Consider the following 16080-nt stretch of genomic DNA (forward strand, 5'->3'; position numbering starts at 1 on the left):
AAACAAGCTTCCTGATTAATAACTGAGGAAATATTTTGCCTATAAAAACCAAGAACAATATTTGCGACAGTGCCTACAACCATGCAACTAGCTCCGAGCATGAGCAAACATATGCAACAGTTGCTGACCTGTAGCTGCAGGTCTTTGGGACCTGGTGTGCTTGTCTTCAGGACTCTCTCACTTCTCTCTCTTTTTCTCTTCCCCACCTTTTTCTATTTGATTTGGGCCAACAATCTGGAATTGCATTTCAGCAAAAGCTTCTTAGCTCTTCAAGAAACAAAGTCTGACACTATGCACAATGACACTACAATTTAATACTGTAGACCTGTGGTATGTCTCATTCTCGGCGATAATCACTGAAAAAATCCATGGAAGCAGCTTCCATGTCCTTTTAGCCATGTCCACACGACTAGTGTGGCTACTGGCTAGCATTGCACATCTTACACAGTTTTTCATCAGGTTGCATGCATGACGTGGTATCGATTTCCTTCAATTTTGCTTTTAGTTTTTTGTGGTACCTGCCTTGGGTTGTGGCCTCTTGTGTTTCTGGTGTTAGGAAAATGTGCTTTCAGCTTTTGTTTGTTTACTTGCTTACTTCTACGTTTTGGTAGAATATCAATTGCCATTGTGTCATACCATATGATGCATGCTTCTTACATAGTGAGATTTATAATTTCAGGATGATCACTATGGGCCAACAACTATGAGCAGGCTAAGCAATACTTCTTATGGTGGTCCATCATCTTCACTGGATGGGCTGGGATCTCCTGTTAGTTGCTCTATTTGAACCCTTGAATTATTCTTTTACAGTTTCTTCATGCACAATGCACTACTTGTTTGTGCATATAGAAGTTTCTTGTGTTGGGCATGGGTTAATTATCTGGAGGATGATGCTCATGATCTGTGGTGGTTTTTTGAAGCTTGCTGTGATGATCTGTGATGGTTTACGTAAACTGTTTGAAAATGTTTTAGGTGAGGGAAGAGCCTCCATCATATGGATCATCTGTCATGCAAAAACACGAGTCATTTGAGAATCCAGTACGAGGAAACGAGAATCAGAGCTTCAGTGAGCAAGATGGGGCAGCTGAAAATCCACAGTTTGGCAAAGCATTGTACGATTTCACAGCAGGAGGTGATGATGAGGTGAGATTACTTCCCTCGTTTCTTGGTTAGGTTTGAAAATAGAAACTAATGCATTCAAAGGCACTGTGTGTCAGCAATTGGAAAAAAAAAATCCCTGCTAGCTTACTAGCAATGCTGAGGGAGCCATCCTATGGGTAGAATGAAAGAAAAGAAAATGGCAGACAATGTTTATATTTATTTACTATTGGAGACCATGCTCTTATATTTGTTCTGTCACTGTTTACAGTTAAATTTGACGACTGGAGAGGAGGTTGAAATTGATTATGAAGTGGATGGATGGTACTATGTAAGTATTTTAATATAATATATATATATATTCTATTGTGTGTGTGTGTGTGGAGAGAGAGAGAGATGTTTTACGGCCGTCAATCATTTGCAGGTTAGGAAAAAACGGCCAGGAAGGGATGGTAAGATGGCTGGACTTGTCCCTGTGCTGTACGTGAGTTCATCTTAGTGCTTCCTGTACTGCATAGCAGGCTTTGTCTTTTCTTTGTCCCAGTTTTGCTTTCTTCTTTCTTGTGCTATTATATTTTGTTTTCTGTTTTTCTTGTTGTTGTAATGGCTTATTCATTCTTTGAGAAACTTTCGCAACACTCCATTATATATATATATACCGCATCATTTTCCTGATCGGTTGTATACTTGCGGCTTTCTTTGCTGGCCTTGGATCTTGTCGTGTTTTATCTTGATAAACTTGTGACACTGCATTGTTCCCTTTGGTTGTTCGAAATGCTTGAACTTGTGGACAGAAAATTATGCACGTAACACGCGGTGGTTCCTAACCTCACCGTGGTCCAAGTCACTTATTGGCAACATTATACATGTGTATCACCCTTCCCAGTCAACGTGTCTCTTTTTGGTCCCTCACGCAAATGATGCGGACGGTTACCAACTCCAATAATTCGTCGGCAGTTAGCTTGTAGCGGGCCTTTCTTAAAGTAATAATTTACTTTAGAAATGCCAAAGCAGGCCGATCCAATATTTTGTTATTGTCTGATTCTCCGCGTCTTCTTGTAAAATGATTCCCCTCCAATTTTGATAAGTGGAGGCACTCAACTCTTTTGTTGGCTATGATTTGAATTTGAATGTTGAACCACCTTTTTTTTGTGGGTGTAGTGTAGAGATTTCTATATTTAATAGGCTTCCCTAATTTTTGTAAACACATACATGTAATTTTGTGTTTTATTGGTTTCTTATATTCTTCGATTCTTTTGTGATGGTGAAAACTTTTATGCGGTCATGGACTTGGGAGAACTTTGTCTCCGAATTATGTAAAATCCTTGTGTGTGTATGTGTTTTTTTTTTTGGTTTCTTCTCTTGGTGGGCTTTGTTTCTAACACTTTTTTTCTTCACACTAATGGACTTCATCAGTAGTGGTCTAGTTACAAGGGATGATAACTAAGGGATGAATATCATGCAATGGTGCCCATCTCCAATTTCTCACTTGAACGACAAAACCGCTAATTTTACGCGAGCCACCAGTCTACCGGAGCTATATCAAAACCAGTTTTGGAAGGTTCACTTCCAAAAGTTTTTGCATCCTTTGATATAAATTCAAACTTATGATATGAACACTCCTCTTTGGTAATTCAGGGTCATTTCTTCTGCAACCTTGTTGCCGAAAAGCTTTTACCATTTTATTTTCCAAAAAAATGTTTGGTGACAAAAGGATTTAAAAAACCTAGAAATAAAAGCGGGCACTCCAAAACTACTCTAAAACTGTTAATCAAATATCAGATCATCTCAGATTATAATCTGCTTGGAAAATGAACTGAGAAGTGGACATGCAGAACAAAATCAAGGGGATGAAGGCATCTTTCTTCCAGCACTTAAAGTTGATCGCCAATCGGGCACCTTCTTCCATCTTTCCTACCAAAAGCACGATGACATCCGACCAATTCTATAAGCGCAAGAGTTCAGTGGGGATGGGACATTTGATCCCAGAAACGACTACTGATCCTAAAGCTACTATGAGAAAAGTAGCTGACTCTAATATAGCGACAACATGATTGATGTGGATGGGTGTGTTGGGTAGTGGATAGGCCAGAAAGGGTTAGGGCTGATTGAGGTGAGGAGCCAAAGTCTCATCTCTTCGTTCACCGGAGCTTTCGAGTCCCGGTTCAACGCTGATTGCTTTCACAACATCCAATAACATCCTATGGAACACTGTTGCTGGGATTCTCATGTCTTCATGATAGATCCGGTTACTATGCTTCCAAATGGAGCATATTATTACAGGCAGGCCCACAGCCCAAAATATTTGAGAGCCGAAAGCACGAAGAAGCCAGCTTTAAAAAGGTTGCTTGAGATCATAAGCATGGGAAATTGGCCTACCAAATTTAGCCCCAAAGGAGCAAGAAAAGAACTTTGGGGACTAGCAACCAAGGAATAAGTGGTTAGTAGTGTATTCTGCCTTTATGACATAAGGGGCATTGGTCCGCAAGAAGAAAACACCTGATTTCCTCCAATCCATCTAAAGCAATGAGCCACTTGAAAAGGGTTTTGAACTTCCAGCCACCTGCGCCTGCTAAAGACCCCCTCAATGACGGGACTATAGCTCCCTCATTCATGTTTCCACGAAGAGGGTAGGCCTAGATTCACCAGAGAAGCACGTAGATTTTCCATCCCAGGCAAGATCGAATCATTAACTCCGAAGGGGGTGATGGAAGTCCAAAAACAACTGGACTGTCTGTGAGTTTTTACTCCAAAGAACGATCGTTACATACTTTCGAGATGGCTTTCTAAATAGAAGGGAGACTAATCTCACTTTTATTTTGCCTTTTCTGGTGTTTGGCTGTGTTATTTGTCCAAAATTCAATGATATAGTTGCCCCAAAGGAGATTGCATAACTGGGCAGCAAGGTTGCTCACGAAAAAAAGTTAATGAGTTTTGAATCTTTATTGTTGTTATCATGCTCCAGTATGCTACTCTCCTGTACTGTTTACAGTAGAAAGTGCAGTTTGAATGATGTAACTATAAGTTCATCTAAGTTCTGAAAGTAACTCTAAACTCCATAAGAGGGAACGAGAGGTTTTGGACTTCCCACTCCAGAAGTAGGATTTTCTTCTGCTCACAAAAAAAAAATGACATAATTGGATGTGAGATCCTCAAATTGTTGCAAGAAAAAAGAAAAAGGAACTACAAAAAGTGGGCCTTAGCTACTTTTTTTTTTTGTTTTAATTGAACCTTAACGTTCAATCTTCCATCGGCCACGACGAACCGTTGACGCCTGACGGCGAATATGACTACCCATTGGGTTCCAATGTCACCTGCCTAAATAGCTCTCCCGGCCTAGAAAAAAAGGCCCCTCGCAAGTCCTGCTAGCCACCATCGACCGTCAGATGGCGACAGTCGCTCCTACCATTCTCTTCATCCTCCTCTTGCTCTTCTCCTCTGCCTTCTTTCTCACCGCCCTCTCTTTGTCCGATCCCGATATCAACGTCTGGCCCAAACCGCGATCCATACAATGGGACGGCCGGCAGGCCGTCCTCCTTTCCCCAGCCTTCAGCATCTTCTGCGCCCAACACCCTTACCTCCTCCCCGCGGCGAATCGCTACCTCCGCCTCATTCGTTCCGAACACTGGCGCCTCATCCGCCAATTCCCCGTCAATCTCACTTCTTCCTCCTCGTTGGCGGCGTTGAACATCACCGTCAGCGACATCGATGTCGACTTGCAGCATGGCGTCGATGAGTCCTACCAGCTACGAATTCCGGGGCCGGGTGACGGCGATAACGGGAGTCTGAGGGCGGAGACCGTGTGGGGAGCCATGAGGGGCCTGGAGACCTTCTCGCAGATGGTTTGGGGGAGCCCGGCGATGGTGCCGGCCGGGATCGACGTCTCCGACTGGCCGCTCTTCCCGCACCGTGGGCTGCTGTTGGACACTTCAAGGAACTTCTACCGGGTGAGGGACATCCTCCGGACCATCAGGGCGATGAGCCACAACAAGCTCAACGTCTTCCACTGGCACATTACCGACTCCCAATCCTTCCCGCTGCTCCTCCCATCCGACCCCGACCTCGCCAGGAAGGGTTCCTACGGGCCGGAGATGCAGTACTCGCCGGCCGACGTCCGGAGGATCGTGGAGTTTGGCCGGAGGCACGGGGTCCGTGTGTTGCCGGAGATCGACGGCCCAGGTGAGAGTTCCTTACGATCTGTGCCCATCGATGAGCCGCAAATATCAACGTATTTTTAAAGACTTGTCCTTTTATAGCTGGAGATTCGAGATGCAACGAAACGCTCATTCTAACCGATATTTTATGGATTAGAAAAAACACAAATTTTAATTAAAATATAAGGATGGTTCTGTGACAAAAATTAACCGATGAAGAGAGTTTTTTAATTTCCCATCTTTTTCATCTCCTCTAATATAGCAGCATAGGAAAGAATAAGTGTTTTTTAAATTTTGTTAAATATTCAAAAATGTTTCCTCAATAAATTTTTAGGTAAAAGCAAAAGAATTGCCCGATACAAGCTGAAAGTGCCATGAATATGAACGACACATATGGTCTTCTTCAAGTTTTTCCTACAAAATGGAAGATATTTTCACCATTTATTTATGTCTCAAACGGTTGTCTTGCTTTTGCTTTTAGTCGTTGAGTAGTCTAGCATTTTCCACCTTAGGTAAGTTTCTAAACCAATCTAGTGCACATCCATGACAACCAAATTTTTCAGGAAGGGTATAGTGGCTTAGTATAGCTGCCTGAAGGCATTTTTAGTTTTGATTCACTACTCTTTTGTACTGATGGTGGTGGTACATGCAACACTTATGACCACCCAAGTCTAGAAACAGATTTAAGCGCATGACAACTAAATCTCAACCTCATTATCATGGCAACTAAATCTCAGCCCCTTTGTCCCAATCACTTTGGCCGTCACGTTTTCTCTTTCTCTACGAACAATTCAATTCTGATTCGATATCCTAAGAAATATTTTTTTGAAAGTTGGATGTGGGAAATAAATTAATATCTAATTAAGAAATTGAATGGGGCTTCCAATTTAAAAAATTGACATCCAATCCTATTTGAGTTCAAATTTGAAAAACATATTCTGTCTTATTCAGATTTGGTTCTTAATTCAGATTTTTTTTTAAATAAATATTTATGTATCCAATATCCACTGAAAGTCTATTTCTAATATATAATAACGCAGTTTGAATTTTGTATCTAAAAGACATAAATTTAAAAGCAGGATTTAAGTTGGACTTTAATTCTGATATGAAATAGGCTTTTCTTCATTCGCATTTGAATCCAAATTCAAAGTTTCAAATATGTGCATAAATCGAACACGCAAAGGGTATTTGTCCAATTTACATCGAACCCATTGACATAGACTGATAGACATCCCTATTCCCAACCTTGTTACCGTTCTCAATTTAATTCTGTTCAGCTCACGCCCGGTCGTGGGGAGAAGCGCACCCGGAGATCGTAACGTGCGCCGACGCCTTCTGGTGGCGGCCGGGAAGTAAGTGGGAAGACCGATTCGCGTCGGAGCCGGGTAGCGGCCAGCTGAACCCGCTCAACCCCAACACCTACAATGTCGTCCGTAACGTCGTCAAGGACGTTACCTCCCTCTTCCCTGAATCCCTTTACCACGCCGGCGGCGATGAAGTGGTTCCCCATTGCTGGGAATCCGACCCCACCATCAGGGAGTTCCTGTCGAAGGGTGGCAATGTCTCGCAGCTCCTCCAAGCCTTCGTGGACGCCACGTACCCTTACATCCTCTCACGCAACAAGTCCGCCGTTGTGTATTGGGAGGACATCCTCCTCAGCGCCACCGTGACAGTCGCTGGCCTCCCCAAGGAGACTACCATTCTCCAGACATGGAACAACGGCCCCAACAACACCAAGCGCATCACCTCCGCCGGTTACAGAGCCATCGTCTCGTCCACCGACTTCTACTACTTGGACTGCGGCCATGGCACCTTCCTCGGCAACGACAGCCGGTACGATCGGCAGACGGAAGATCAAGAAGACCCATTAGAGCCCTTCAATTACAGAGGCGGCCAGGCCGGGTCCTGGTGCGGGCCGTTCAAGACCTGGCAGAGGATCTACGACTACGACATCACGTACGGGCTCAACAAGGAGGAGGTGGAGTTGGTGCTCGGAGGAGAGGTGGCCCTCTGGTCGGAGCAAGCGGACGCCACCGTCTTGGACGGGCGTGTCTGGCCAAGGGCGTCGGCGATGGCGGAGGCCCTGTGGTCTGGAAACAGGGGGAAGGATGGGACGAAGAGGTACGCGGACGCTTCCGATCGGTTGAATGAGTGGAGATATAGGATGGTGGGAAGAGGGATTCTAGCGGAGCCGATGCAGCCTCTGTGGTGCCTCCATAACCCGGGGATGTGCAACCTTGACCAGTGAAAAGGGTGTGGAAGAGAGAGGTTATTGCTCACGGTGGTTTGATGGCATGGGGAGTTGCTCATGACATGCTTCTTCTGTTTCAGAACCACCCTCCTGAGTGTACTTCAACTTCTTCCACCCTCGCCATTAGTATAGGCCAGAGGCCAAGAGGTTGGGATTTTCAGGAATCACTTGCCGCCTACTTTGGGTGAATAATGGAGGTTTTCTCTCAAGAATTGAGTAGCTAATAATCAATATCTCAATCATCCATTTTAACATTTGACTGTCAGCATGATCAAGCTACACGGTTCTGTAATTTGCATTGATAATAACAGCAAATCGCAAGGGTGAGGATCTACGATATTGCCAAAAAGTGGCTTGAGAAGAAATTGAACGTGCCTTAAAGTGGTTTTGTCAGAAATGCAGTTAATTTATTTGCATGGTTCTGCGAAGTGGCTTAGTCCATAATGATGCAGCAAGGTGGGACTGTTAAAAGGCAGCTGCGTCCGTAAGGTTTTACACCTTCCTGTAAAGATTCAGGTTGCGTCTGAAGCGAGAAGAATGCGGCCTCGCTGGACAAAAATTTTGACCCTTTTATAACATGGTTGGATGGAGGATCCTTCATCTTACTTGAGTAGAGTTCGTAGGGTGCAGTCAGAATGCCCCAGACGTTCTCCGTCGTCAGTCTGAGACCCCCTTAAGCCATCAAACGTGGTCAACTTGATTGTGAAGATGAGGGCAAGGGAGAGAGGGGGCCGTTGCCGGCCCATAGGCCATTGCAGTCACCTAAACCTCCCAGGAAGAAGGCAGAGAGATCCAATAACTAGATTTACATTGGTAGACACAGAACCAGATCAAAATCTAGAGATAGGGAAAGAGAGAGAGATGCAGTTGGGGTCCTTTTAAGAGGTCTCAATAACTTAATACTTTGCGTAGAGAATTAAGCTAAATGACGGAAGTGATGGTTCTTCTGCAATATGGAGTCGACTACATGAATGTTTGTGGGTAACGTCGGTTAGGAGAAATGGGCGTCCACTCTGTTGGTGACCTTATTAAAAGGGTTGCAGATGACAAGTCTCCTCATATGAAGGAGCATGCTCAAAAGTGCCTTTTTTTCTCTTTATTTTTAAAATGATATGCATTCAAAAGACTGGATGTCATACAACCTTTTTGTTCTTCTCAAACCACATTGCCATTAAATGGGCTTCCATGATCACCTAGTATTCACACGCTACAGGAAATACAGGGTGAGTGTGGGTCTAGTGTGCAGAACTTTAGTAAGTGGTAAATATAAGGAGTGCAAGTAAGAAGTAGGACAGAACAATCATTTCACTTCACCAATTCATGTTCAATTCCAGTTAACTACTCGTGGTAAATATAAGGAGTGCAAGTAAGAAGAACCAATTCATGTTCAATTCCAGTTAACTACTCGTGGTAAATATAAGGAGTGCAAGTAAGAAGAACCAATTCATGTTCAATTCCAGTTAACTACTTGTGGTAAATATAAGGAGTGCAAGTAAGAAGAACCAATTCATGTTCAATTCCAGTTAACTACTCATGGTAAATAGAAGTGCCTACTTGAGAAATAACGGTAAGCTTTAGGTGTATAAATGTGAGCTTTCAAATGTTAAGCGTGTCTAATGATAAACGACAATAAGGTTAGGTGCCTTGTAATTTTTTCTTATTTCAGTTTCCGATCGGCAACGAAGCAGCGGTCAGTTTAAGATATTGCTTCTAGTTGTGTGAGGCCATTCCAGCCGAGACACATCTGTTGCTTCATTTGCAACAAAATGTAATTCGTCATATCTCCAAATGAAGCCAGAACCAACATCCTTCCTTATACTGGGAAGCAAACACTTGACAAAGAGCCAATTCAAGAAGATTAGTGCCAACCGCATCCTTAACTTACAAGAATATAGCTTAGTCGCTAAGCAGCAGATGATTTTCACCGACTGAAACAAATTCAAGTTTGAAAGCAAGAAAGACAGATGTAAAGAGACGTTATAAATTGCAGCAAGAAACAGATAACTGGATCTAATTTTTTGCACTCTGTGAGGTTTCAACGTTGCAATCCAGTTGGGCCATAGATATGCTGATCCATGCAAAGCACCGGATTTCATTCAACTGTCAATTAACACTGTAAATCTTGTTACGAATGAAAAGCGCCATGCTCAAATCAGCATAAAGTGAAGAGTACTTCAACCAGCACATGCAACCATTCCTCAAAGTCACCAAGGGTGATCACAGATCGAGCCATGGAGGTACCAGCTGTAAGATTTTGATATATTACGCCAAACCACTAGATGGAATCCTTTGTAGATGGGAGAGGAGAAGAAAAGGAGGTGACTGCACGTGCAATAGAGAGAGAAAAGAAAAGAGGGCAGCAACCGTGACCCTTCCTCCTTGTCATTAATATAACCTAATTTATGTTACAAGTAAATATAGAAAATAACACGTATTTACAAGTATGCCACCACCCATTATGTTTGAGTGTAGGGGCAAGATGGATTGGGTTTAGGCAGACCCGATCCAATTCGTACAATCTTAACAGCCCCCTTCAAGTTGTGCATGAGGTTTGATCATGCACAACTTGTTCTTCAATTCCCAGAACTGGTGCCCTGTGAGCCTCTTGGTAAAAAGATCAGCTACTTGTTGAGACTGAGACGTGGCTATATAAGTAGGAACAATCTCGACTTCCTCGACCTTTTGAGTTTGGACGAATGAAGTATTGATCAATCTCTATATGCTTAGTGTGATTATGTAGAACAAGATTCAAAGTAACATTGATCGCACTTTGGTTGTCACAGAATAAAGATGACTGAGAAGTGGGAAGGAAGAGTTCCCCAAGCAGATGACGTAACCATGTAACCATGAGGTTTCAGCTATGCCTGCAGCCATTGCCCTATATTCTGCCTCAGTGCTGGATATGGCAACTGCAAGTTGTTTCCTGCTACTCCAACAAATAAGATTGGAATCAAGGAAGAGACAATAACCTTAAACTGATCGTCTATCGTCTGGATCACCTGCCCAATCTGCATCAGTGTAGGTGGAAATGTTATGTCCATTCAAAAGAGTTGACGGTGTTGTGTAAACGAGTTCATCCCTAAGAGTAGCCTTAAGGTATCGCAAAATGTGTTTGGTAGCATCCATATGCCCTTCTGTGGGTGCATGCATAAACTGAGATACTTGATTCACTGCACACACTATGTCTGGATATGTAAAGGTGATATATTGTAACATGCCAAATATACTTCGATAGAAACTAGGATTTGAGTATGCATCACTTTCATTAGAGGCATTCAATTTTGTGTTGAGAACATTAGGAGTATTTATGGGCTTGCAATTTGTCATACTTGCTCTATCCAGAATATCAAGAGTATATTTATGTTGCATAAAAGTGAATGTGTCACCTTTTCTGTCAAGCTCAACACCCAAGAAATACCGTAGTTCGCTGAAATCCTTCATCTTAAATTCTTGTTTCAATACCTCCTTAACATGAGATATATGACATGAAGAATTTTCAGTAAGAACTATGTCATCTACATATTGAGTAGCTAAGTGGTAACTTCACCACATGATATATGAATATGGAATGATCAAGTAAACTTCGGAGAAAACCAACCTGCTGTATATGAAGAGAAAATCTATCGAACCATGAGCAAGATGTTTGCTTAAGCCCATACAATGATTTTTGTAATTTGCACACCCACTGAGTTGGATCATTGGTAGCATAACCTAAGGGTTGTTCCATGTATACATCTTCCTTTAGAAACCATGAAAAAAAACATTTTTAACATCCAATTGATATAAAGTCCATCCATGTGAGACTGCAAGAGAGATGATAACACAGATTGTTCTCATCTTGATGACTAGACTGAAAGCCTCATCGTAATCTTCCCCATACTGCTGAGTGAAGCTTCTAGCTATAAGACGAGTCTTATATCTATCAATGCTGTCATCGGGTTTGTACTTGAGTTTGTAAACTCATTTTGAGCCTACTACATTCTTACTATCTAAACGAGAAACAACCTCTCAAGTTTGACATTCATTCAAAGCAGTCATTTCTTCGTTCATGGCCTTCACCCAATATTTGCTTTTGCATGCATGCTCATAGCATTTTTGCTGCACCTTTTTGCTCAATTTTGTCATAAAAGCTGAAAATCCAAAGAGAAATTATCATAACTTACCCATCTATCAATAGGGTGTCGCACACGTTTTGATCTACGTGGACAAGCAGTGATAGTTTCTGGAGCAGTTGTTGGAACTGATCGTCGAGTATACACTACTCTTGAAAACTGAGTAGGTGAAGACATGTTGTTGGTCTGAGTAGATGAAGGTGTGTTGTCCAACTGAGTATTTGTGGTTGTCTCCAACTCATCAATAATTCTTTCACTTTGTGCATGGAATGAATCAGCCCCTTGGCCTAATATTTCAGCATTCAGCAATGAATCATATACATCATCTCTTATATTAAGTGTTGCTTGTGACTCCTTTAAATCCTTCAACCTGAGCTCGTCAAAAACATGTCGTGAAATATACACGCGCCCAGTCTTTGGATTCTAACACCTATAGCCCTTATAATTTTCTGCATAACCCACAAATTTGCCCATAACAGCTCGATACTGAAACTTATTTCTCAAGGAAACATCAACATCTACATAATAGACACACCCAAAAACACGTAGTTCATTATAATTTTGTTATTCTTGGTGTAAAATAAGAAAATGAGATTTTCCTTCAAGCAGAGACAATGGCAGTCGATTAATGACATGAACAACAGTATGAAAAGCTTCAGTCCACAAATTCATGGGTAGATCTATGTCATGCATCATACTTAGTGCACTTTCAACTATGTGTCTATGTTTTCTTTCAGCAATGCTATTCTGTTGTGGTGTGTGTTGACAAAAAATCTATCTAGTGATCTCATGATTTAGTAAATACTCAATAAAATCATTTGAAATGAACTCACCACTACCATCACATTGGAAATGCACGATATTACTATAGTATTGTTTTGGACCAAGGCATGGAATTGAGTGAACAAGCGAAAAACCTCTTATTTTCTTTTCATGAAATGAATCCAAGTGTAACGAGAATAAGAATCAATAAAAACAACATAATATCTACTCCCAGAAGAAGAAGAAATAGGAGCAGGCCCCCAAACATCAGAATATATGGTATCAAATAACTTTGAAGCTCGCTTATTTATTGATTGAAAATGGTGAGCATGACTCTTACAAATATGATAGCTTGAGTACATGCTAGACTCATTTATTGGACTTAAACTAGACTTTTGTAATAGTTCGTCTGCAACAAGACTTTGAATGAAAGACCGACTACAATGTGCTAAACGACCATGCCAAATGGATGGCTTATCATACTCTGCTATATTGACATCACTATGACTGGGAAAAGATGAATCTGAAACACAAGAATTGGACACCTTTGGAGCTTCTTTAATGACGTATATGTCTTCTTTGCGAACACCCTCAACGAATGTCTTCTTGGTTCGAGCATCCTTGACATAAACAGAAGAACGAGTAAACTCAACAGAGGAATGAGTATCATCAATAAGCTTTGACACAAAAATGATATTTTTCTTGACATTTGGAACCTAAAGAACATTCTTTAAAGGTATGGAAGAATGAGCCATGGATATATGTGCATTTCCAATATGTGATATTTTGTGATGAGAACTATCTCCTGTGACAACTGAGCCTTTAGCTAAATAAGGAAGAACACTATAAAGCTTACCTGCGCCACCGGTCACATGGGATGCAGTCAGTGTTGTACGTATCGTACGATACAAGCCTGTATCGTACGATACATACTATACCGTTTTGAAAATACGATACGATACACCCCCCGTATTTTAAATAGGGGGTGTATCGTTCATGTATCGCACGTATCGTGCGATACATGGCCCATATCGTACGATACACGACGATACACCCCGTATCATACGATACGGGGTGGTGCGATACAATGCCCATATCGTACGATACAGGGCGATACACCCTGTATCGTACAATACGGGCTGATTTCACAGAACGCCCGAGACCTACTTATTCGACTTTTTTTTTTTTGAAAAATACCCTCTGTTCTTCATTTCTCACACTCGGATACTGCCATCAAGGATGGCGATCGTTAATTTTCACCATCAAAAAGTTGATTTTCACTGTGAAATTGAAGATTAAGAGGTTGATTTGTGCGTGGGTGGTTGATTTTCGTTGGGAGGAAAGAGGTTTTCTTCATTTCTTCTTCGTAAGGTATGAAATCTCATGTTTTTACCATATATTCATATTTTTTACCGTACAATCGTAGATTGAAAGATTTTGAATGTTTTTCATTAAGTTTACTATAGGATTTCGTTTTTTTTTTTTGAAGATATGGATCCTATATGGCAACGATGCGAAAGGGTGAAGGAGAATAACCACATGAAACTCAAATGTAGCTTTTGTGGGAATACATTTTCAAGATGGATTAGTAGAATGAAACACCATTTGGCAGGGACTTCCAAAGATGGTCTCCTTGTGTTGGAGGACCAAACAAACATTTGCCTTTATTTGTGCGTCAACAATGTTTATATATGCTTCATGCTTTACGTCAAAAGAGGATACAAAAAGAAATTGAAGAGACAAATGTAAGCTATGAGCCTTTGGAAGATGACGAAGAAGAGGAAGAAACTTATGAATGTGATGATGAAGATGATAACAGTTTAAGAAGAGATTTGGAGACCTCAAGAGGTAGAGATCGTAGAGGAAAAGAGATCATGTATGAAGGAAGTCGATCTGACATAACGGGAAGGAAGAGAAGAGGCACAACAAATATTAGGGTCAGGCGTGGTATGCGACCACCTAGTGGTAGAGTTCTTACTGGTAGGTCTAGTGTTGGTTCTATTAAGAGCTTTTTCCCTTCATATACTAGCCCACGTGGTCAGCCGCAGATTCGTGCTGCTATAACATCTAAAGATATGCTATATCTGCAACACCAAAATCCACATACCATTGTCCTTCATTTTGCTTAATATTGACTTTAGACATGGTTGTCATTAAAATCTGTTGCATATCAATAAGAATGTTTGATGCTGCAATCGTGTTCGATCCAGTTGACCCTACTGCCTTATTGTCACGTCTGACTTGTTTTCCCTTGTTTTGAGGGTTCTGTCAACATTCTGACTTCACATGAGCTCTCTTATTGCAACAAAAGCAAGTAGGTATCCTTCTTGATACATTTGCCTGAGCATTTGTATTTGGGATTGGAAGAATACCTCTTCCCATGTCTGCCTGTGAGTTCCAAACCCTAGGACAACTTCCTTGCAAAGCATGGGTCCCGGTGATTAACACATTGTGACTGCCAGAAGGAAATAATGCTTGTCGTTGTATACGACTTGCTTCAAGTTGAATCAATTTTGCTTTCAGGTCTTCAAAAGAGGGAAGAACAGGTAATACCTCTACAGCAGTGTAGAAAACATCAAAATCTGACCCCAAACCACTCAAAGCCTGTTATACATTGTCCTTGTCACTGACTGGGTGCCCGATGATTGCAAGTTAGTCACTGACATTTTTGATTTCATGTATGTATTCCAAAACTAAACGTGTTCCTCGCTTGATATCCTGAAATTGCCTCTTGAGTTGTAGAAATCTTGCTTCCGATAATTGAGAATATGTGGTAGCGAGTACATTCCACAACTCCAATGCTGAAAGATCATCATCAATGCCCGCGAGAACTTCTTCTGACAATGTGGAGGTGATATATGCAGATTGATCATGTGCCATCCACGTTTCATATTCAGAATTAATTTCAGCAACGGGTTTCTTGAATTTGCCTTGCAGCATTCTACACCTCTCGCAAGATCCATTCGGGTGGCACAGGTGTGGTGCCATTGAGATGCCCATAGAGACAGTGACTCTTGATGAAAGGAACTATTTGACGTTTCCAAGTCAAATAGTTGTTGTGATTCAGCTTTTGGAAGATGAGCTGAGAGAGGAAACTGGACGACAATATGGAAGAATTGCGGTTGTGATGGTCCATGGTTGATTTTGAGGCTAAATGTATAAGGATGAAGGCTTACGGTAGGTACAAGGGTAGACGATAGCAACCAAAAAAACAAGGAATTTTAGATTAGGGCAGATGTCAAGAACAAGGGCAAGGATCAAGGATTCTAGGGTTAAGTCAAAGATTTTAGGGTTATGGCAAAAAACCAGAAATTACGGCAAAAATTAGGGCAAAGATTTTAGGGTAGGGCAGGGATCAAGGATTTTAGGGTCAGGTCAAATATTTTAGGGTTAGGGCAGAAAAACAAAAATTAGGGTAGAGATTTTAGGGTTAGGTAGAAAACAGAAATTAGGGCAGAGAATGAGACTTCTTACCGGACAATTTCAGTGGCAACAACCTTGCTCTGATACCATGTAAGGTTTAGATATATTACGCCAAACCACTAGATGGAATCCTTTGTAGATGCGAGAGGAGAAGAAGAGGAGGTGACTGCACGTGCAATAGAGAGAGAAAAGAAAAGAGGGCAGCAACCGTGGCCCTTCCTCATTGTCATTAATATAACCTAATTTATGTTACAAGTACAGAAAACAACAAGCATTTACA

General features: G+C 41.6%; 2 protein-coding genes across 3 annotated transcripts in view; both read left to right on the forward strand.

The window, feature by feature from the left end:
• Positions 1 to 1773, forward strand: part of LOC116255737 (uncharacterized) — a 73084-nt gene extending 71311 nt beyond the window's left edge. For both annotated transcript variants that reach the window (XM_031631687.2, XM_031631688.2), the window contains exons 23-26: positions 680 to 769; positions 973 to 1143; positions 1370 to 1429; positions 1523 to 1773. In XM_031631687.2, the coding sequence (XP_031487547.1) occupies positions 680 to 769; positions 973 to 1143; positions 1370 to 1429; positions 1523 to 1597 (396 nt within the window). In that variant the 3' untranslated portion in view covers positions 1598 to 1773. The remainder of the gene's footprint in view (positions 1 to 679; positions 770 to 972; positions 1144 to 1369; positions 1430 to 1522) is intronic.
• Positions 1774 to 4341: 2568 nt separating this feature from the next.
• LOC116256204 (beta-hexosaminidase 2) lies at positions 4342 to 7917 on the forward strand. The gene is made up of 2 exons (XM_031632488.2): positions 4342 to 5277; positions 6530 to 7917. Exons 1-2 carry the CDS (start codon positions 4485 to 4487, stop codon positions 7498 to 7500), a joined length of 1764 nt encoding a protein of 587 aa, XP_031488348.1. The 5' UTR covers positions 4342 to 4484; the 3' UTR covers positions 7501 to 7917.
• The last annotated feature ends 8163 nt before the right edge of the window (positions 7918 to 16080 follow it).

This window comes from Nymphaea colorata, chromosome 6, assembly GCF_008831285.2.
Source record: "Nymphaea colorata isolate Beijing-Zhang1983 chromosome 6, ASM883128v2, whole genome shotgun sequence".
In the NCBI taxonomy this organism is placed as follows: domain Eukaryota; kingdom Viridiplantae; phylum Streptophyta; class Magnoliopsida; order Nymphaeales; family Nymphaeaceae; genus Nymphaea; species Nymphaea colorata.

Excerpts from the sequence above, each read along its gene's own strand:
- LOC116256204 (XM_031632488.2), top strand. The coding sequence starts at position 4,485 with ATGGCGACAGTCGCTCCTACCATTCTCTTCATCCTCCTCTTGCTCTTC. Across the intron at positions 5,278-6,529 it reads GCCGGAGATCGACGGCCCAG|CTCACGCCCGGTCGTGGGGA; the intron begins GTGAGAGTTCCT and ends AATTCTGTTCAG.